Source organism: Numida meleagris, chromosome Z, assembly GCF_002078875.1.
Source record: "Numida meleagris isolate 19003 breed g44 Domestic line chromosome Z, NumMel1.0, whole genome shotgun sequence".
In the NCBI taxonomy this organism is placed as follows: domain Eukaryota; kingdom Metazoa; phylum Chordata; class Aves; order Galliformes; family Numididae; genus Numida; species Numida meleagris.
In genome coordinates this window covers 35,966,593-35,989,383 of record NC_034438.1, presented here as the reverse complement: position 1 = coordinate 35,989,383, position 22,791 = coordinate 35,966,593, and the positions used below count along the sequence as shown (strand labels likewise).

At 40.4% G+C, this 22,791-nt stretch overlaps 1 protein-coding gene across 4 annotated transcripts in view; it reads left to right on the top strand.

Annotated features, from left to right (window-relative positions):
• Positions 1 to 22,791, top strand: part of TMEM2 (transmembrane protein 2) — a 58,397-nt gene that overhangs the window by 16,252 nt on the left and 19,354 nt on the right. For all 4 annotated transcript variants that reach the window (XM_021380434.1, XM_021380435.1, XM_021380436.1 and 1 more), the window contains 6 exons: positions 7,186 to 7,522; positions 12,238 to 12,378; positions 12,912 to 13,473; positions 16,050 to 16,219; positions 17,531 to 17,719; positions 21,731 to 21,900. In XM_021380434.1, the coding sequence (XP_021236109.1) occupies positions 7,198 to 7,522; positions 12,238 to 12,378; positions 12,912 to 13,473; positions 16,050 to 16,219; positions 17,531 to 17,719; positions 21,731 to 21,900 (1,557 nt within the window). In that variant the 5' untranslated portion in view covers positions 7,186 to 7,197. The remainder of the gene's footprint in view (positions 1 to 7,185; positions 7,523 to 12,237; positions 12,379 to 12,911; positions 13,474 to 16,049; positions 16,220 to 17,530; positions 17,720 to 21,730; positions 21,901 to 22,791) is intronic.

Genomic DNA, 22,791 nt, shown 5'->3' with positions numbered 1-22,791 from the left:
AAGCCTGTAGTGTTGCCTGGGGTTGTTGTGGCCAAAGTACAGGACCCAGCACTTGGTCTTGTTGAACCTCATCCCATCTGCCTCAGCCCAGCAATCCAGCCTGTCCAGATCCCACTATAGGGCCTTGCTACCCCCAGGCAGATCGACATTTCTTGCCAATTTGGTGTCATCTGCAAACTTACTGAAGGTGCACTCAATTATCTCATCTAGGTCATCATTAAAGATATTAAACAAGAAGGGCCCCAGTACTGACCCCTGGGGGACACCACTTGTAATGGGGTGCCAGCTGGACTTACCACCATTAACTACTAATGTTAAAGGGCTGGGCATGGCCCTTTAGCCAGTTCTTTACCCAGAAAAGAGTATACCTGTCCAGGCCACAGGCAGCCAGTTTTCCCTGGAGAATTCTGTGGGAGACCATGTCAAAGGCTTTGCTGAAGTCTAGGTAGACTATCTCAACAGCCTTTCCCTCATCTACCCATCTGGTCATATGGTCACAGAAGGAGATTAGGTTGGACAAGCATGACATGCCTTTCATGAACCTATGCTGGCTGGGCCTGATCCTCTGGATGCCATGCACGTGCTGTGTGATCTCACCCAAAATGATTTGCTCCATAACTTTCCCTGGTACCGAGGTCAGGCTGACAGGCCTGTAGTTCTCCAGATCCTCCTTATGGCCCTTTTTGTAGGTTGGAGTCACATTGGCAAGCCTCCAATCCTCTGGGATCTCTCCAGATAACCAGGCCAGTTACTGCCAGAAGAGGCAAGAAACTTATGTTAATGGTTCCTCTCTATGTTGTAAGCCATATGTGTCCAACCTTTTGGCTTGCTTGGGCCTCACTGAGTGAAGAAGAGTTGGCTTGGGCCACAGTAATACACCTGATTTATGTAATTAACAAAATTATCTTAAAAATATTTTTTATTAAGGCATAAAAGAGCACAACAAAAACATAAAACTAGGGGGATATTTGACCTCGTTTTTGTGAACTTAATGCATCCGTCTGGTTCAGCGGCAATGGCTGCAGTTCTTATGGAGCTCTGAAAGTGTTCATCGGAAATGTTAATGAACTTTTCCTGTACTTAGTGTCAGCGGTTTACGGGCGTTTGGCCCGGTTCCGTGACGAATGGGATGGGGGACCCAAGGACCCATGCCCCAGGAAAGGGAAAAGGAGAAAAAAGGGTAAGGAGATGGGCCTGGGAGCAAAAACAGCAGCAACAATCTGAGGAGAAACAAACTAATTTGCTAAATAAGATATCGGAATGCAAAACAGCATACTATAATACAATATAATTACAATTTAAGCTGATAAATCCAATACAGCGAGAGAGAATGTCCAAAAATCAAGGTAGGCCTTACTCTTATACCGACAATAAGATGGCTGGGGAGTGAGATGCTGCCAGGACGAGAGACGGACGGAAAGAGAGAGATCTTGCGATCTGTGAGTTTTTATCTTTCCCTCTGACTGGAAATGGTAACAGAGGAGCAAAGTACCCTGGGGAATGTAGTAGTCATCTTCTGAGAACCAGGTACATACAGTACATGATGTTATGATGTGGAATACCAACAACCGAAAATCATAAAACCATGACACTTAGTCTTTGAAAACTTGTTCACAAATGTACATACTGCCAAAAGCCATGGCATGAATAAGGTGTTATTGTGGAGTGAGAGATATTTTTCCTTGGTAGGAGAGGGCTTGTAAAGGTCTGGTAGAGAGACATGCTCAAATTTTTAGTTGCAACCCTATACATTCCATTTGAAAATCAGTAGGTAATGTATTTATGTTGACTTAAAATGGTGTTGCAAAAAATGGATGATTTTCTCGGCAATCTTGAAACCTATTCTCAAATTCCTGTATCAAAACGGAAACCAAGGCTGTGTATTTTTTGCTGTTCACAGGACTGTGTTTAGCCAGTGTATCAAAAAGCATAAAATAATTTGCCATCACTTTTGTTAGCACTGCACTGCGCCCTCCCTGTGTCCTGGTTTCAACCCGGACAGTGCCCATCATGTACCGATGTTCGGTTGTCCCTGGGCAATGGGTGCATGCCTAGGGCCAGACCGGGCCACTTGGCAGGAAGAGCCGCCGCCGTGATGGAGCGGGGCAGTGAGCAGACACAGAGCAGGCTGTGCTGAGCTGCATGTGGCCCGTGGGCTGAGGGTTGGACATGCCTGCTGTAAGCCATAAACATGAGTGGTTTCAGTTGATATGCCGTAGTTTCATACTCTTTCCAACAGTGAAACTCACATTCCATGGACTACAAACTCCCTGTCCCCTTTGGGAAGCAGTCTTCTTACCATCCTCTCTGCCCCAACACCCTTTGTAATCCATGGATAATTACTGAATTGTTTTCCATATCAGCAGGGATTTGTATACAGCTGCCTCTGAACCATAGGACTTGTGTACTCAGAAGATTTTATGATTTGGTAAAGAGTGCTTCTATCTACACACATTGTTTTATATTGTAGATATTATGCATTCTTCTACTTCTGTATCTTGATCTTTACTTTGGAAGGGCTTGTTTCTGAAAGTGTGTTCTCAGCTTGTTCTTGTGTATCATCAAATCAGACGCACATTTTCTGTGTGCTAAAAAAAAAACAGTAAAAATTAGTATTTGCTACACAGGAAATTAGGAAAATCTGAGTCAATGTGATATATTTTGGAGAAAGTTTTGTAATTATTACCCTGTTTATATCTCAGTTTCTCTTTAGCTGTTGCTCCTGAATTTCTTCTGAAATTGCTGGGCAAGGAAGTAGACTCAGTGGTGGCATTCAGCAAGCAGTATGTGACAGAAGTTGTCTAGAGCTTTTGCAGTTTAAGTCAGTTGAGACTTTTCAGGCTCTTGCAGACATTGTTGTGATTTCCCACAGGTACAGAACTGTGGTAGTGCATTACTGTACACGTGTACATATCTTCCTGGAAAAGTAGGTTCCTCCAAAGGTGCTGTGTGTTATGAGAATGAGTAGGCATAATTTTGAAGCAAGGCAATAGAAAAAAATGTGTATCACAGACGAAGGCGTGTGGGTACCCCATGCACCTACTGGGGCCTAGCCTTTTTTCTTAAGGGAAAGTTTAAGACTTGTTGAGCTGGGGACTTTCTGAGGCGTTTGAAACATTGTCCTGAAATCCATATATCTGTAGCAGTTTAATGGCTATCTTGGAGATTTGTGAAGGTTTGTGTGCTGTACTTCAGGAATTTACACCATATTCTGTTTAGTAATTGTAGCTCACGATCCCTTTAGTAGGGCTTCTTGTCCCTCTTGGGCTTCTGGCTGCCCTTTGATCTGACACCAGTCAAGTCTCCGTGCCAAGAAAGCAACAGTGACCAATGCAGCACTGTGTTACAGGGGGAAATACTATTATTCTTTCAGTGTGTGGTTTTCTCCCACCCTTCCTTCATCCTTTTCTTAACAGCAGTTACGTATTCTGAGATTAAACGGTGTGGAAATAGGTCAGCACTGCAGCTGGTAGCATTTCATATCCAAGAACAACAGAAGTGGAATTTCTTCTGGCTTCTTTTCTGTTTTATTCCTAAGACCTATAAACTGTGCATCCTTAAGATGTCCTTTAAAGGAAACATTAATTTCTTTGCTCTGTATGAAAGTTTGCTTTCTTTGCGTACAAAGTTTTGAGAAAATGCAATGGCAAGGGGGTTTTTACAGCAAATCTGACATGCTTTGCTAGGCTGCTTATTTAACATCTGAAATGTGAAATGTCTTGGTGTATTTCTCACTTCTGGGGTGGTGTTAGATGACATGAAAAGTGCAGAAAAATCCATTTCCTGTTCAGGAGACTAGCCCCATCCTCAGTAACACATAAGTGTGCCGCTTGCTTCTGAGTGTGTGCTCATGCTTCAGGAGGACCCAATGTTATCCTGTGGTTGCATGTGCGTTCCTTGTTGTTTTTTTTTTTCTGTAGGTTCATATGAGCATGCAGTATGGCACAAGTAGAAAGGGTGGAGAAACATGGGAGGGCTCTGGAGATGCTGCAGCCTGCTTGATGTGCTTTGGAGTTTGTTATCAATGCAGCTCAGGTGCTTTTTTGGCAGAAACAAACTTCTATGTAATTGCCGAGCTTCTGTGCAAAACAGACTTTTTTTTTGGGTGGTTTGGACTGGATTGGCTGGCATGATGAATATGGGAAGTACATACCTGCTTGCTGATGTAGCAAGAGGGGATTCATAAGCAGGAATCCAGGTTGTGTGGAGAAGCGCTGCCCTTGCAGAAGGATGGCATGCAAACACATCCAGTGTTCCAGCACAGAGGTGGTAACTGGAACATAGTGGGCTGAAGTGGCAGTCACCCTTCCGCTGAATTAGTGTATTCCAGGCTTCCGGGGCACAGTGAAGTGGAAGTCCATTCTTATATGTATCCCTGAGTGAAAGCTGGTGGTGAAAAACGGATTTGATGATAACATGTAGTACTCTGTTGAAGGCTGAGAAGACTGAGAATGGTGAAAGCAGCTTGCCTGAATGGCGTAGCCAAGAGCAGGTTTACACAGGCAGTTCTGTACCACTTGGGTCAGTAAGTTGAGCAGCTGTGTATTGTGCAAAAACTTGACTTTCACTGAAATGATTCTGCAGCAAGCTACAGAGCAAAATGCCATAGTGACACAACCCGCTGCAATTGCGGTAGGTTTGTCAGAGTGGTGATTTTTCTTGCCCAGGGCTGGGCTATCAGGGGGAGACGTGCATATCACATTGCTCCTTCTTGAGGGTTCATGCTTCTGTGGGACTGGAAGGTCCTGAAGGTAAGCCAACTCACTCTGGTGTCTCTGACTGCACATAGGATTCTGGGACCTTTGATACCAAGGTGTTTTTTTTTTTGTTTTTTTTTTTTAACGGAGGACACCACAGGCATGGGTCAAAGGGGAATGGCAAGCCTTTGCAGGCAGAGAAAGAAATGTTAATGTGGAAAAACTCAGGTAAATGGGAACTTGAAGGAAAATGTATATATTTTTAAAGTTCCAACAGATTTTTCTTTCTCCTCCCATGCATTTTACTCAAACTGTCTCTGTACAGCCAAATAACATCACTATATAGGGCATTACTGGGCTTTATAGCTGATTACTTGACTTACATTTGCATGTTGCCACCTGAAAACTTCCACAGTGGATATAAAAAAGTCAGTAACTTGAATCAGTTCATCAAGATCATCTTAATTTAAAAGAGAAGTTAGCAGCTGCTCTGTGGGATGAAGATCTTTCTTTCAGCTAGAGAATTTCAAAGGGCACAGGGAGAAAGAAGTGTTGAAATGATTACACATCGTGTAATGGAAAACTATATGGTAAATCTTCTGATTGTGCTAAATATCTTGTTATGGCTGTGTTTCACAATTTTTATTTTGTAACGTGGAGTATTGTGCCTCTGAGGTCTCTTTTCCACCTGTTCTTGGGGTGACCAGTGTTTGCACTCAAGTGGGATATTTAGAAAACACTTTACAGTTGGCAGAATGAGCCTTGCAAACAAGGCTGAATGCTTTATTAAAAAAAAAAAAAAAAGCTTGAAATAGAACACAGGCATTTTCAATCTCTGTTGTAGTGAGTGGCTTTCTTCTTTAAAGTGGTAGCAGTATTTAAAAATGCCTTAGTTGACAAAATTGTGGTAAAGTTATGCTATAAAAATAAGTCAGGCTTTGCATGAGTATTTTGGATTTTGTACAACTGAGAAATTAAATGACTTAATATCTCCATATGTTTCAAGTTATAATGACACCATATAGTCAATTTGTCAGTGAGACAGGTAAACACCATATGCTGTGGGCTGGCTACCCCAGTTAATGTTTCAGTACCTTTATTGTCATTTTGCATACATCTGGCAGTGCATTGTCTCCCATGGAAGGGTAATCCAGCCTGTTCAATAATAACAACTCACTTGCCTTGAAACAGTGAAGTATCAGATTTTACAGCATGTGAGACAAAAGGCTCCTTTGCTACATTTCAGAAGATTGCAATTGTATTGTTCCTCCTTCACCAAAGTGCCTGGAACTTCAGAGGGTGTCTCAGACTTCCCTTTGTAAACAAAATAGAGGATCTTTATGCATTTGGTAGTTCACATTTTTGGTGGTTCTTATTTTCACAATTCATTTTGCGATTTAATACATCTAGCTTATGCTTAAATCTCCTTCAAGATTTGGTTTCGAAAATTGGGTTTCAGTGAATTGAAACTTGAGCAACCTTGTCAAAAAATCATTTATCCCTAAGAAATGTTAATTAAAAATCGTGCTAGCTTTGTGAATACTCCCTGCCATGCAACATATTTGACCAGAGAACTTAAGAAAGCAGTTGAATGCCGTTTGGGATCTCTTAAAGCAAGCAGAAAAGTGCAGTAGTTTAGAACTGTTGGCTGGAGCAGGTTGGGGAGGAATGTTTTCTTGTGGCTTTTCTTGCTGGCTGCTTCAGGAAGAGGTAGAAACAACACAAGTAACTGGAATAAAAGGTCTCAGTTCTCAGTGGTAGGTAGAGAGCCCTGGAGCAGTCGCATTGCTCAAGTCTTTCTGTCCATACCCAGACATCTCAGCTTTGTGGAATGAGATGCAGATGACTTTCCTACAGGATCAATCCCAGCACACAGGCAAACCAAATCCTGCTGTGAGTGAACTGAGAGTTTGTAGACTACAAATGCCTCAGATGATAAAGTGTTGACTTAAGTTGCATCTTCTCGTGTATAAACAAAATTGTTCTGTATTTTACCTATTAAATTTATATCCTTCTTGCTGCTTCCAATGTGGAATGAAAGTTTGTCTCCTTCAGCTTCTCTTCCATAAAGGAAAACAATGAGGAGCTTGTTCAGCTTCTGCGTGCAGAAGAAATACATTTGGGCATTCTTTGCATAACTGTGGAGAAGAAAGGGGTTGCTGGCTTTCTCATTGTTCAACTTGTTTCTTAATCAGACAACGCAAGTCAACTGTGACAAACCTCTGGAAAATACCTAACAGAAATGGCTTGTACCGTGCTATGTTCCCATGCCAGATCCTTTCAAGTTTAATTGTATTCCAGATATTTTGTATGCTATTGTTTCAAACTGTTACACCGTGGCAAATGTCCAGTAGCTATAGCGTGACTGATACTATATAAATAGACACATTAAGGAGAAGGCATGTGGCTTAAAATTGCTTTTTTTTTTTCTCTTTAATGTACTATGTACTGAAAGCCTCTCTCTTATCTTTGTGTGTGCCCATTGCAGTGACTTTGTAACATGCAAGACACTGATGCCAGGGGGAGTTCCCCTGCTTTCCTTCCGCCTCAGAATGGGAGCAGTCACAGGTCTTCTGGGTATGTCCCGGGGAGAATTGCCCCTCTTCGTCCCCCACTGCCTTCACAGAGCCACGTGTCGGCCGAATTTACCTCTGCAAGACAAGAAGCCCGGGCCATGTTCGCATCCTCACCATCGGGACAGCACCGCCGCCAGGCAGAAACCAACAGACATAAAAATACTCTAATTTGCTTTGCTGTTTCTAGCTTTTCACTTTTTGTTGCACTGGGGATTTTTATGGGAATAGCTTCAAAATATGCTCCAGATGGTAAGTTCTTACATGAACAAAATCATTCTAGAAGTTGAAGTCCCTGTGAACATATTGCAATAATTTTGCATTAGAAACGTTGAAAATCGAGTGCAGAAATAGAATGCCTACTGTAATTTTAAAGTGGAAGGAAGCTGTGGTTGGAGGTTAGGTTCAGTTTCTTTTGCTGTTTTCAGTAGCACTTTTTATTACGAATGATTTGACTTGCTTACTTGAAGAAAAAAGGCAAAGCAGTAAGTAAAGACAACTGATGAGGGGAAGAAGTGTGAGTATTGTATAAGCATAATTGTACGTAGAATTTTGATCTTCACAAAGGACAGGTGAAATAAAATGCTGTCTGCATGAGCAGTAAATAAGGAAAACAGTAGAAGAGTGTTCAAGTAAAGCATGTAAGAGTCTATGAATTTATACCAAACTGTTTATTTGCTTTGTTTAAATTGAGCAGGGAGCTCTTTGACCTCTTAGCCCTGAGCTTTCAGCTTGTCTTAGAAAGCAGAGAAGCTTTCACAGAATTTGAAAAACCTCTCAAATTGTCTGGCTGTAAGGCACGAAGAGGTGGTGTGATTCACTACTGCTCACCAACTAGACAGCCCTTCTGCCAAATTTGGCTAACGCCTACTGTGACATGCAGTTGCTAAAGGCTGATAGTATCCTTTGGAGCACAAGTTGTTTGGTTTTGTTTTTCTGAGGAAGAAAACAGGTTCCTGAAAATGAAATGACTTTTTTTTTTTTTTTAATTTGAAAACTGTTATCTGTTGTAACACAACAAGCTTTGACTGCACAATGGCTTTTGGAGTAGTATTTCAGAAGTTTCTGTTTCCAGAGTCAATGCAATGCATGGGTAACAAACAAAATAATCAACTGAGAATTTCAGATGTCAGTATGAAATGGGTGCATGCATCTTAACTGAGGCACTCTACATGGTGGTTTGCAGAGATCTCTTCTCGGGTGAAGTTACTGAGTTTTCCTAATAACTATGGAGGAAAAGAAAGTAGATGTTTAGGAAGTAGTAAATGGAAGATCACTGCTACACTGTGATCTGGTTCACTGGTAATAATAGCACAGTCGTGTAGTAAGTACTCCAGTTACAAGCTGAAGAGAAGTCTGAAGGGTGATATAGGCTGTTGACCTGGAGAAGTTCTTTCGGAGGAAAAAAAACAACAAAGAACCTTCCTTCCAAAACAAACAAAACAAATCTTTCCACTTTGATACCAAGACTTTAAACCATGTAATTAATTCAAATTGTAGGTTTTGGTGGTTGTTTCAGTAGAAGTGAGGTTGTACTTCACAGACTATGTAAATTAATACTCCTTTTATGCTTTAAAAACTGTCAATGTGCAGGAAATGAGTTTGCCTGTTTTTTAAGTGCAGATTGTTTTTGGAGTGGGGTTTTTTGTTTGTTTTCCTCTGCTGTTGTCCACTGAGGCATCGAGTTTTGTATATTTCCTGCACTGAATGCCTGGTCAGCAAGGATGGATCAATGAGAATGCAGAGGATTTTGCAGGAAGAGTTGCTGTATGCCTTTTTTATCTTTGCTGTAGTGACATGCATAGAATCTGAGGAATAATCTAAGGGTGTGACTGTTTTTCTCCAGTGTCCCATTGCTTCTCTATGAAAGTTCATTCAGCTTGCAGCATCAGTTGTTGCACTATGTCTTTCTGAATTTTCCCTGCCTTATCTTTTAAAAGAAAAATCACACATCTGTAGAATGTGATGGAAGCCTTGACACAACATCCAAGCACCAGGGAAAAAGTGACAAAAATTTTAATTTTGTTACAGTGTTGCTGCAGCAACTCCCCCCTCCCCCCAAAGATTCTTGAAATGTTAAAGCCTTTAGCTCTATCCTCGCACATGCAGTATTAAAGCCAACTGCTCCAGTTCCAGCTAGGTGTGCCCTTGCTGAGGGCTAATTGGAAATCCATATTGTCAGTGCTTTTAATGGCTGTTTGAAAGGCAGTGGAGGGAACGTGAGACTTAGTAGTAATTGCGTGTAAATCCTAAACCTCCGGCATACCCTCCCCTCAGGGAAAATCATACTTGTCTGCATTTCTGTTCCTGTCTGTCAGCTGGTTTCTTTTTCCTCCTTGCTTTTATCTTCCTGTCATCATCTTTTTTTCTAAGAAGGCCTTAACACATGTAGAGTGCTGGAAATGCAATTTCCTTCCCTGTTTCCAGAGGCTTGTGCTACAGGGTCAGGAAGAGAAGTAGGGGAGATATAGGGGGAAAAGTTCTCTTTGGCCTTTGCAGTTCTTAGCTGGAGCTTGCCCAGGGTAAACAGGATCCTCAGAAAGTTTAGCTGCCGAACTGTGATAACTTCGGCTCAGCATAATACAGCACTGATAATTTTTTCCCAGAGGCCTTAGGAACTCCAGACTTGGTGGCTAAGCAGGTAGAAAGCAACTATTTAACTATGTTTTGAGATCTGTTTCCTGTCTGTTCTTCTGCCAAACTTCATATCCTTTCCCCAACACATGAAAGATTCTAGAATTTTTGGGGGGGCAAGGTATTTTTTGTTGGTTTTTTTTTTGTTTTCTTCACCATATACAAACATATCACTTTTTCCCCCTGTTGACCCTATTAGAAACAACTAAACCCTAAGGACAGCTGACCCCTTTTTACAGAAATGCACTTAAGCAGAGGCTTGACTTGAAAAAAATTCAGCATGAGTGGCTAAATTTGGCAAGGCTATAGCTACTTAACATTTTCTGTGTTATGCTTCTGCTTCCATTTAACCTTAACTGTAAAGGCAATGACTGTGGTCTATGAAATCCAATCAGTGATTTTGGAGGTAACATATAGTGAAGTACTAAATATTTGATGTTTCCCTACAACCCACTGCAATTACTAAGGGAGAATTTCAAAATACTTTTGTTGAGCACATCTGATTCACTTGCCAGAAAGTTGATCCACTGTGCTTCAGAAGCATGCTCATGTTGTAGGAGTGCCCATTTCCAATTCCATTAGCTTCCTTGCTCAAACATAGTTAGATAAGTTAGACTCTGATTTTATTTTATTGAGTTGCTGTGCTGTACCTCATCTTTCAGACTCAACAGAAAGACTTGCAGTAACTAAATCTTGTTCCTTCCATGAATCATGCTAAACAGAAATTACCAGGTTGCTGACTCACCGTTTCCCCACACTGCCCTTTGCTTCCAGCCAGGAAGTGCGTGTTTCTTCGCAGTACTTGTGCGGCGTTAAGGGAAGGGGCTTACTGACTCGGCATGAGTCAGGCAACAGAACTGCATTTTTTCAGTGTCTGCTCAGCAGTCTTGCAAGATAGCGATATTTCTTGCTTTTTAGTTTTTCTTCCTATGTTGAGTTTCACTTTTTAAATGCTGTCTTCTTAGGCTGCACCCTCCTCCTCTCTCCCCCCCCCCCCAAAAAAAAAGAAAAAACAACTACTTTTGTTTTTATTTTTATATTACTACTTCAGATGCCTTTTGGCCTCATGCAGTCTTGCTAATTTTTTTCCACTGGCAGTCAAATCTTGGTTTCTGTGGGTTTCCTGGGTTGGAAAGGATTTGAAATGTGGAGAGAGGAACAGCAAAGGAAAACAACTTTGTCAGCAGAACTAAGGATGGCTTGTGTTAAATCTGTGGGTAGGTTTCTCTTTCTTTAGATTTTGCAAGAATGGGCTCTTGCAAGTAGCCTTTTGCCCCCAGAGTTTCATTTCATATCCATGGGGCTTTTTCTCCAGAATATAAGATTTGAGAAGGCTGTTTAGACTATTTCTCTCAATTGAGCTTCTAACCTGTTTATGTTGGCATTTCTTTGTTGTTGTGTTTTTTTCTCGACAAAAATATTTGCTGTCTGTAATCTTGTAAGAAAGTTGAAAATCCAAGCAATATACTTCCTGTTTTCATAGTACCTCTGTGCTGCCACATTACTTAGCTGCTTAATATTCAAAAGGGATGTGTTGTAAGTACCACATTGCTGTAGCTCCATCTGAAATCACTTGACCCTGTCACTTCTTGATGCTACTTCTCCTTTCCTGGCCTTAAAGCGTGGCACCACTGCCTGTGTGGTGCTAAACCTTCAGCAGGATTTTGAGAAGGATTATGTACATCTCAGCTCTGGTGTCATTCAGAGCCTGGTATTTAAAGTAACTTCCTAAAAAGCACAGTGAGTTTGGATCCAAATGCCTCACTTCCCAGGAAACTGCTTTAAGTAGTAAAGTATTACACTAAATATATGAAGATTGTCTTTTCTCCTTTCTCCCTTTTCTCCCATACCTGCAAACTCATGCTGAAAGAAGTGATTGACATGCTTATAAGCAGAAGGGGATCAGCCTTTCTCACACAGGTGCTTGTAACCTTGAGGGAGGTGAGATGTTTCTGTGCCTACCACCATGTTAGTATCTCAAGTATGGTGCTGAGGAGTCAGAGTAACTGCTTGCAAAAACAAAGATGCCTAGCAAGAGGTTATAAGTGCAGCAGATGTTGAGAGTTCAGTCTGCTTGTGGTCATCAGCAATTTAATTTGGTGTATAATCCCTTCTCACCCCCAGAAGCTTTACCATCATCCAGTTATCTTTTTAGCTGCATTAATTTATATGTTAATACCTGTTGCTGCAGTATTGTAACCATGGAAGGAGGTGGGAATCCTTTGTGGGTGATTGACTGCCTTACTCACATTCATCATCATGCTGCCAACATTGCTGTGGTCATGTTGGTGACTCTAATTTTTAAAAGTAATGAATTTCATGTTATATTGCAGAGAATTGTCCTGATCAGAATCCTCGTCTGAAAAACTGGAGCCCTGGGAAGGATCCTGAAAAGAAGGTTATCATCAAAAAGGGAGATTTGTTTCGTCTGAACTCAGATGCTACAGTACATTCTATAACCATACAGGATGGAGGTATGAAATGACAAGATGAAGAAAATGCTTCATGTCACTGCATAGCTTATATTTTTATGATTGCATGAAAAATGCATTGGAATATTGATATTGAACAATTCTTCTGCTTCACTTTTCTGCCTTCTGCCAGGCCAGATATACCAGACGTTAGAAAGCTGAATGAATACTATCAAGTCTGTCACTGGGAATAACGGCGTCATTTTCTATATGATATAGTAAAATAAGGCTTGTGTAGTAGCTTTCCAGGTATAGAATCTGATTATGTTCTCATGGTGAACATGGTATGTTAGCCATTTTACAAAGATGGTATAAAAACTAGGGATAAACTAGCCAGATACTTAGAAAGATGAACCACAACCAGTAGAAGTTATTTTCCTAAATATTCATAAACATATTTATAAGCTTCGTAGCTTATTTAATTGTTGTGGAAAATAAATCTTAATTGTTCTGTTGCTCTTATTGAAGATCTTAATTCTTTGAGTCTATCTCAGAATTGATTTGACTTACAGAAATATATATTTTTTTCCCTTTAGGATTACTTGTTTTTGGTGATGATAAAGATGGTTCTAAAAATATTACTTTGAGAACTCGTTTTATCCTGATAAAGGATGGTGGAATGCTTCATGTTGGAGCAGAGAAATGCCGCTATAAATCCAAAGCAACTATTATTTTGTATGGGAAGTCAAATGAAGATGCTGGTGTGCCAGAATTTGGCAAAAAATTTATTGGTGTGGGCCCTGAAGGAACGCTGGAATTGCATGGGCATCAGAAGCTATCATGGACTCTTCTGTCAAAGTCTATGAATTTCTCAGGGCTGGCCTGTGGTCATTATGCATTTAAAAAGAATTTTTCCCGAGGACTAAATGTGAGAGTGATTGATCAGGACACAGCGAGCGTTTTGGAAGTACTGAAGTTTGATACTCATGAGTTTTCAGAAGAAAGCTTGAAGCTCCAGAACCTACTGAAAAATAGAAGTCCTGGTCGTATTATCGCTATTGCTGTAGGAGATTCAGCTGCTAAAAACTTACTGGAAGAAACTAGAGTGACTATTCAAAATCTTCTGGGAAGTAAGTTTGTCAGAGGATTGAGTTACAGGTAAATAATTTATTCTCTCCTTTATGTTGTGTAAATATTAGATACGGATTCTGCCTTTTTTGGGGGGATTTATAGAACTTGGACAGTGTCTGTTCTTACAATACTGATAATCCTTTGAAGATTTTGTGTAGTGCTACAGTTGCAGTATTCAGTACACAGTGCTTTGATAGAGCAGAGGCTGCAGCCTGCGAGTATTTCTGTGATACATCTCATTGCTTATTCATAATTACTCTTTTGCTGTTCTTCAGAGAAGCTAGGAGTGGGACTTTCTTCTGTTCAAATGCTGAGATAGAAAACAGTTGCCTAGATAAAGCTTCTAATGCATATGACGTTACATTTTGAGGAGCAAGGAATGCCAGGCTAGAAGCTGAATACAAGGAAGGGACACTAATCATATGTCAGATTGCATCTTATTTATTCCTTTCACTGATGCTGCAAGGGAATGATCTGTAAAAAAGTATTTTATTATTGAAATACAATTGTCAGGTGTGTCCGTGACTTTTGACCGTTCTTTTAAGTTGTTTGCAGCTGAAGTGGTGGGGCTGTAGAAGAAACATAGTCAATGTTACGAAAGCAGGAAACTTAACGTCTTGTGTGTTCTGACCCTAGCTTTATGTTGTGCAGGGTTAACTGTACGCGTGGATGGTGCATCAAATCTACTGTCAGCCAGTCCTTCAGCTTCTGTTAAAGTGGTTTTGTATAAGCTGGTTTTATTTCTTGATGTGTTCCAGGAAATCAGTAGCTTAGTTTTTTCTCTACTGTTCTTGCCCTTGCTATCTCCTAACCTCTGGATTGGAGTTGCTCCGCACTGCTTTGGCAGAGCTGGGCTGAGGCGTCAGTCAGGATGGCATGTTCTGACCTTGCTTCCTCCAGCGGCATGTTTATGGCATCCACTGCATAAACGTCTAGTCATGGGACCCCTGCAGTGGGGAGTCTGCCTGCAGTGCCTTTGAGGCAGTTTCATCAGAGGGGCCTAGGCCTCGGCATCCCGTAGGAACGCCCATCTTCTGGAAGTGTGAGCGGACAGTTGGTCAGGTACTGGGCAGCTGGCTTCTGCCTCGCCTGGAGCTGACAATTCTGGTGTTCACCTCTGCCGGTGGCCTCAGTGCTGGTGTGAAGTGAGGGAATTGTTTAACCTGCAGTGTGGAGGAGGAAGCTGCTTTTTTTTTTTTCCTTCCCTGCAGAACTGATTCCTGTCAATTTTCACTTGTTGATAGAGACTCTGAATGCACATGAACATGTTGTGTCCCGTCTGTTGTGGGAGATGGGTGAGAAGCTCAGCTGAGTGCTTGCTGAGGAAAAACAGGGGCAATTGGTTAAACCTGTAAAGCTGGTGAAAGGGATTTGGGTTCTGCCTCCCCATGCAAAATAGTGTGCTTTAAAACACGTTTGTATTTATTTTAAATATTGATATGCAAAACACTCAGCTTTTTGTTGGTGCTACTTAAAAGGTAGCCCAGTACGTACTATTTCTGCAAAGAGGTTAACTCTGAGCACTTTGATTTGGCCTTTTAAACACAGTGGTGAAGAACAACATAAAAGGACTGAAATAAAAGGCAACTGGATTGAAGAAGGTTTTAATATCTGCCTTTGAATCAATCATTCGCGCTGGGCTGCAGTCCAGCTAGCTGTTACTGTTTTCACTTCATGTCAATGATTCAATGTTAATGATGCAATTTTGTTCAACTTTTTAATAGATGATTACTTCATGTGCACGTAATTACAGCATTACAGAGCAGTCAAGGGCAACAAATATTCTTGTTTTGTGAACTTGATGGCAGCTTACTGTGGTGTGTGGTTTTCCATTTCCAAAAACTTGGGCTCACTGAGCAGAGCTGTAGGAAGTGAAGAGACATCCAGGACAGTTCCCTGCTCCCCACAGGCACTCAGCCAAGTGTTCAGCTGAGGGAAGGACTCATAAAGGGGGAAGAGGAAAAAAACTCCTGTCCTCAGCCTTCAGAAACACTGATGATCCCTTATGCAAAGGTTATGCAATAGAACAAACACAGTACCTTTTTTTCTGGGTGCAAGTGTCTTGAAAGTTTCAAAAAGTATTGCCTGGCAGGGGTGCTGATCACCAGCACCCATTGCTGGCCGTGTCCATCCTGATGCAAGCTTGATCCCTAGGGGCTCCTTGCCTCCTCTGTGCAGACATTGTTAGCTGACTGCTGCCTTGTGATGGGTATGTGCTGTGGTAGAGGAGTCAGCACTGGCTTAACATCTTCCTGTGCTGCCTTAAGCCTGCCTGCGGGCAGGATCTTCTGGCACTCTGCACTGTGGTTCTCTTTTGTATATAGGATGTTGTACCAAAAAAGGTATCTGAAAGTCATCTCAGTTAAGAGCTGTGATATTTGCCAATTTGCTTACAGGACATCCTGTTATTTAAGGCTATGTACCCTTCCAATGAGGTATGCCTATTTTTGTTCTTCATTTTAAAACTGTGGTTTAAAATGAAATTGGGAGTGCAGGCCAAAGGATTGTAAGTAACTTCTAAGCACCTTGTCTCATCTTGTGCCTTTTGGTGAAGAGTTTAAGGGCAATTATATTTAAACACATGCTTTTATTTTTTTTTGCAGGCAAGCCTGGGCTTTAGTTGGTGTTATAGGTGGTGGGAATTCTTCCTGTAATGAATCAGTGCGAGACTATGAAAATCACAGCACCGGTGGGAAAGCTCTTGCTCAGAAAGAATTTTTCACAGTGGATGGTCAGAAGTTTGTTGTGAGAGCTTACAGTGAATGGAATGATGGTAGGAAAGCATTAACCCCTGTGGGTAGGGAAAAAATAAATGCTGCATATGGTGTTTTTTGTTTGTTTTTTTGCTAGAACTATTGGTTCCAATTTAAATTTTTGATTGCTGCTGTAAGTTTTGCTTTTTGTTACTCATGTGGCCAGATAATTGAATGAAGTACGAGGACAGCGTATTTTCTCAGTCACAATTTTGATCTAACTACATGCAGAATGCAAGCAGCATAACAATGAGTTAATTATCTTCATTTTTAATATATTAGTTACAGATAAAAGTTCTTAAAATGTGCTGAAACAGATTTCTTCAGTCTTTTTTTTTTCTTTTCAGTCATATATTTTTTATTTAAGCTTCATTGATGTTGGTTATGATCCTAATAAGAAAATTGGGTAGGAGCCAAGATAAATGTTTTATCCTTGTTACAATCTTATGTTGTTATTTAGTGCCAAACTTTGGTTCTCTCATCAATTAGACATTTTATGTTTTTTATAAACCCTGAAAGAACTACCATGTGTATGCTTTTTTGTTTGTTTGTTTTTGTGTTTTGAGATCTTTTTTCTGCGTTTTACTTTTGTGAGTAGTCATCTGTTCACGTTCATTGAATTGTTAGCTATATCCTATTTGCTTCAGAAGAATGTTTTAAGATTTTTTTTTTTAATTTCTTAGGGTACTTATTTTTTTAGCACTTGATCTTTTTGATACTATCCTTTTACTTTTCATTACAGCCCTGTGGAATTGTATTGACTCATATTTTAAAAAAATAACAATCCACAGAAATATATCTTTGACTTGCTGGTGCTCTAGGGTTGAGCTCAGTGAGTAAGCCAGATTGTGATTGGCTTCCTGTGTGTTAAATAAAATGGGGGAATGTTAAATAAAGGGAGAACTGCTGAATTTGAAGGCAGGGAAATAGCGTATGTTTGTAATGTAGTTTGCAAAACTGCTTTATTAGTTGTGCTTAGAAAAAAAAAGTCCTCCTAATCTGATTTGCTAAGTCCTTCATGACATCTGCAGAGTTTAAATGGCAGAAGAATACCACTTGAAGGAAGCAGAGCAAGCTGGGCCTACAAATTGTTGGTATTTGATATATTGTTATATGGTTTTTTAAATTATTATTTCATAGGTTTTTACTGTCAAGGTTGTTTCCATCTCTACACTTTGTTTTATTTGAAATCCACCAAATAAGCAGGCTGTAATGATATTTCACATTGGCATGTTTCAGAGTGGAATCGCACTTAGTGGGTATTGAACTTGTAAAACCCCCTACGCTTACATGGTGTTTACTCTTGTTTTTGTTTTTTTTTTTTAAACTAGGTGTCCCAATTTCAGGCTTCCAGGTAGAACCTGTTGGTGGGGTGATACTGAATCTTCTTGATGATGTTAGTAGTTGGGAGCCTGGAGACCGAATTGTGGTTGCAAGCACGGACTACTCAATGTATCAGACAGAGGAGTTCACCCTCCTTCCCTGCCCAGAGTGTACCAAACACCAGGTCAAAGTCAAAGGTATGGCAGTCATCACCATCTGAAGAATCATGTGTTGTTAATAGTAGTACAGCCCAAATGGTTCCTTTCAGCCCAAGCAGTAACAACAGCCTTTTCATCTCTCTCTATATTGCTTTGTTGCCATGTACAGGAGCGTATACTTGCACTTACTATAAAATTCTCTGTTTAATGTCAGGTCTGCCTCTGACTTCTAAAGCTTACCACCTTAACTTTTCTCTCTCCTTTTTTCACACTCTCAGTGAGTGCTTTAGGTTTCTTCCTAAGTTGGAAGAGTTTGGGTTATGCTTGTTTACTGTCCTTTCACTCCTTTCTGTGTTTTCGCTAGCTCTCTTTATATGAACTTGAATGGCTGCTGTGGTCATTACTATTTCTGTTGTCTCTACTGCTCTTCTCTTTCAAATTTTTATCGTTGTATATGTTTTTTTCTGTTGTTTAAAAAGAAGAAAACAGCAATCTTTGAATCTCTTTTCCCCTCCACCCATGCACCAGTAAAATGGTTATGAAACAAGTGGCCCTTCCAAGTCTACTCACACAGGATATCCCTAACTAGTTGCAATCTGTTTTTCCTTTGGGTGTGATGCGCACAAAATTGTCTTGCATGTTGTTGACCATTTCCTGTTTTATTATCTGACTCAGACTGTTTGACTTCACAAGAGCCTCCCACGGGGTTGGCTCTTTTGCTCTGCAGACATCTGTGTTTTCCTTCTGCCACCCCGTAACCCCTCTGTGCCAACGCCCTCCTTCCCTCACAGTCAATCAGCCTCAGTCTGAAGCTTGTCCCCTCCTTCTCTTCTGGTGGGCTATGGGGCTGGTTTGCAACTCAGCAACCACCTTTGGTAGCAGCTGATCTGTGCTCTTCAAGATCTGATTTTGTCCCATTCAACCTCTGTACTCTGTGACTTTCTCTTATCTCCTCTTCCTTTGTTCTCAGAAGTTTTCTGTGCTACTCCCTCAAACTTTCCTGTTCCTCTCTCTTCGGGATTGCCAATTTTTGTATTCACTTTCCAGTATTGTTAGCATCCCACAACATTTGCTAGTGAGGCTAAGATATGTTTTCCTGCCTTGTGAAATCCCAGATAAGGTGAACTGAGATATCCCAGCCTTTTCCTTATTACACATCAGAGACAGATGCGGGAAGCTGCGGAGCTGACTTAGTGCCATTGTGCATGACACTTGCTTTTGTTCTCATGTTTCTCATTCCATATGCATTATCAGTACTTCAAAGTGCAAGATACTTCAAGGTGCAAGCTACTATGAGGTTTAAGAAGGTTTTCTGTCACCACTGTGTAAGAGTATTTGCAAACTCTTTGGTCTTGGAAATCATGCACTGTGAAAAAGTAATTGCTTTTAAAGGATCTTCTTTTAAAAAAAGAAGACAAAAAAATTACAGAATTTGCAGTTGGGCTACAAAATCATTGCGTTTTTTCGTTTTGAAAGTAAATGCTTTGTTAACTGCTTAGAGAACTTCAGAAGATTCTAAAGCAGATAAACTGGCCCATCTTGTTGGTCTTTTTCAATGACTACCCCGTAGTAAGGGATACTGATCTTTCTTTTTGTTTTTTGAGCAATATGAATTTTCCTTGAAATGGTAAATTTTACTTTAAAAGAATGCAGTGTCTTTTGAAATTTTTTATGTTTTCTTTTTTTTTGTAATGGGAAAACAAAGTATTGTTTAATAGGATGCCTAGTTGCACTCAGTATACACATTACAGTTAAATGTGGGGGAAAAACAAGAGGCGGACCTTCAAATAGAGGAGTACAGTCCCATTTACAGATCTCGGTTGTCTTTTTATTTCTAAACAGCAGGATAAGTACACCAGTATTGGTATTCTTCACGTGGTATCCGCCAGTTTAGCTTATATCCTTCTGTAACTTTTGAGGAAGGGTAGTGAAAAATTTGAAAAGAAATAAGTATCTTCTTTAAGTTTCCAGATAATTTTCTTATTTTTTTATAGGAAAATAAAAGATTGATGCTTTCTTTGGAAGAATATCTTAAAAATAGAGCATCTGTGTTTATTTTTTCCTAATTTTAGTTTGTGTCCTCAGAGTGGCTATCTGGGAAAGCAAATCCTTTTTTGTTTTGGAGAGGGTGAATAGTCCTTTCTAAAGATGTTTGGCCTTTTTTACAGATCTCTAATTTTTGTTTAGAGGAGATTGGGCAGCCAATGTTTTTTCTTCTAAAACAAATCTGCATCTCTGTTGTTTTTTTTTTTATTAAAGCTTTTCTAATGCATTGTTCTCAAACTTTTTTTTTAGTTTTCATCCATTTCATCCATTCAGAAAGTATTGGACTCAAATTAAGATACACCTACAAATAAAATGCTGTTGTTTTTTTTTTTAGGATTAGTAGTTCTACTATAGTGAAAATATGTAGGTGGCATCATGTTTGATAATGAAACATGCAAGAGCGCCTTTGATTCCATGCCCTGAAAGATGCTTAAGTATCTCCTTGTTGAGCTCAGTTGGGAAGGGGGAATCTGTTTGTTTGCTAGGTTAATGTTTATCATCTGCCAATTGCATGACTTTTTGTGCACATTAGCATAAGAAAAGATAATAGAACACAGTGTTTAAGTTAGGGGAATGTATGATTTTTTGGTGCTACTATTAGTTTACTTACAAGTTATGCAGGTTACTCTGAAAGTAATGCCTCCTATTTATTTCCATGGAAAATACAACAGCTACAAAGAGCACAATAACGCTATTTGAAAGAGCAAATTCTCAGCTACAAAACACTGTTTTTCAACGTAGTCTCTACCAATTAGTCATGCACTTTCTCCATCAATGAAGAAGGGCCTGCATGCTGCACTTACAAAAATCTGCATCCGCGGAGGTGACACACTGCTTCACAACTGCTGCGACTGCATCATTACTCAGAAGATGCTGCCTGCGCCATCCATCTTTCATCGGCCCAAACAGACAGAAGTCAGTAGACACCAAATCCAGACTGTGTGGTGGGTGTGGTCAGACAGTGCTGGCAAAATTGGCAAGACACTCCATGGTTTTCAGACGGGCATGGGGCCTGGTGTTTCCAAGTTGCAAGATGTCTTCTCTGACCTGACTCTAGAAGTTTGAGCCTTCAACTTAGACAGCCATGCAATGTAGTGGTCAGAGTTTACGGTTTATCTGGGTTCCAGATAAGGATGACCCTTTTCCTATCCCAAAAGGCAGCGCCCTTCACTTTCCCTGCTGAGGGCTGCATTTTGAACTTTTCCTTCAGTGGGGAATTCACATGTTGCCACTCCACGGACTGCCTTTTTGATGCTGGCTCATACTGGTGGCACCATGTCTTGTCACTGGTATTGATTCAATCCAGGAAACTGTCACCTTCAGCCTCATATTGGTTCAGCAGGTCCTGACAAACTCATATACAGTGTTCTTTCTGTTCCTGTGTGAGCGTTTGTGGGATCATCCTGGCACAAACTTTGTGATACTCCAGTGTTGCCATCATCATTTCCAATGCATTGAAGCTGATCTTCAGCTTTGTACACAGTTTCCTGGTCATGATCTGCCAATTGGCGCAGATGAGCTGTTGGAGGCACTGTTCATTTAACGGTGTGATAGCTGTGCATGGCTGTCTGGAACGTGACTTGTCTTTCATATTGCTGTTGCCATTGCTGAACCACACCACCCACCACCTCACTACGTTCACCACTGTTTGGTCTCCATAAACATTCAGTAAGCATCAGTGAATGTCAGTGGGTGCCATTTTTTCTGCATGGAGGAATTCAGTGACACACCTTTGCTTTGTATGCATTTCCATGTCAGATTCCATTTTGTCTGACTACCCCTCTGCTGCCATCTCTCACATGGCAACAACAAGCATGTAATGGAAAATCAGTGGGAAGGTTCAGCCTCTGCTGCCATACCACCAACATCTGCCTCTGATGTCATGGGCCAATAGTATAAAATAGGAGGCATTACTTTCAGAGCCGCCCTTGTTGTTTAGTACTTATTCAATGACAACTCTTTTTTTCCTCATTTTTTTTTCCTCTCAAAACTGTTTTTGGACAGAAAAACCTCAGTATCCCCATGTGGGAGAAGTTACTGATGGAGTGGACATGAGGGCAGAAGTTGGAGTTCTCACAAGGAACATCTTAATCAAGGGAGAGACAGAAAATACCTGCTATCGTGAAAAGGAGTGTCAGTTTTTCAATTATGATACATTTGGTGGACATATCAAGGTTTGAAAAACTTCTTAAGTAGCTTTCTGTCATGTCAAAAGTACATAGAGAACAAAAAAAGTCAATGCTAAACTTGGAGATTTGAAAACTTAACATAAATTTGTACAGCTGCTTTGCATGGAAAAGACTTCGTTCTCAGCTTTCTCAAAATTAGTTTAATTCTACAGCATTGTAGCAAGTTATATAAATGCATAAAATGTTGCAGAAGATACACCCATATCTTGCGACATTGTGTGGCAGTGGTTAAATCTTACAAGTTGCATACCTGCATGTTCAACCTATAACATTATCAAACTTGATCTTCATTATCTGTCTTTTCTCCTTTCCCTGCCTTTCTCTCTCCCCAAGTGATGAGCACTGACTCAGTCCTAGAGATCCGCGTCATCTCCAAAATCAGGCAGTAGAGAGGCATGGAGAGGAAAGAGACTGAGTTGGATTGTGGTGGATTTTTATTTATTTATTCATTTTAGTTGAATGTGCTAAGGTTATGTAAAGCAAATTGCTGCTGATTTCTTGTATTACCATAAGTATAAAGAAAGCTGAGTGAAAGTAGTATTGTAGAAACTAATATTGAAACTCATATTCACTTAAATGAAAGGATGGAACAGCAGTATGTCAGCTCTTCACTGCTGGAGAAGTTTTAAATGCAAATGTATTTGTGCTCATTATGTGTTGGTCACAGTTTAAATCTCCTTTCTCAATAGGCTTGGATGCAGATTTTAGTTTTATAGTGGTGTACATAATAGTGGGAAAGAAAATGCAGCCTTTCCCTACTGTGTGGCAGCTTTTGTTGTGTGGGAGAGAAATAGATGAGCTTAAACCATTCTTTTATGTTTGAGATAATGATATTCACAGCTTGCCATTTATATTCTTTTCTTACATTAAGTGTGA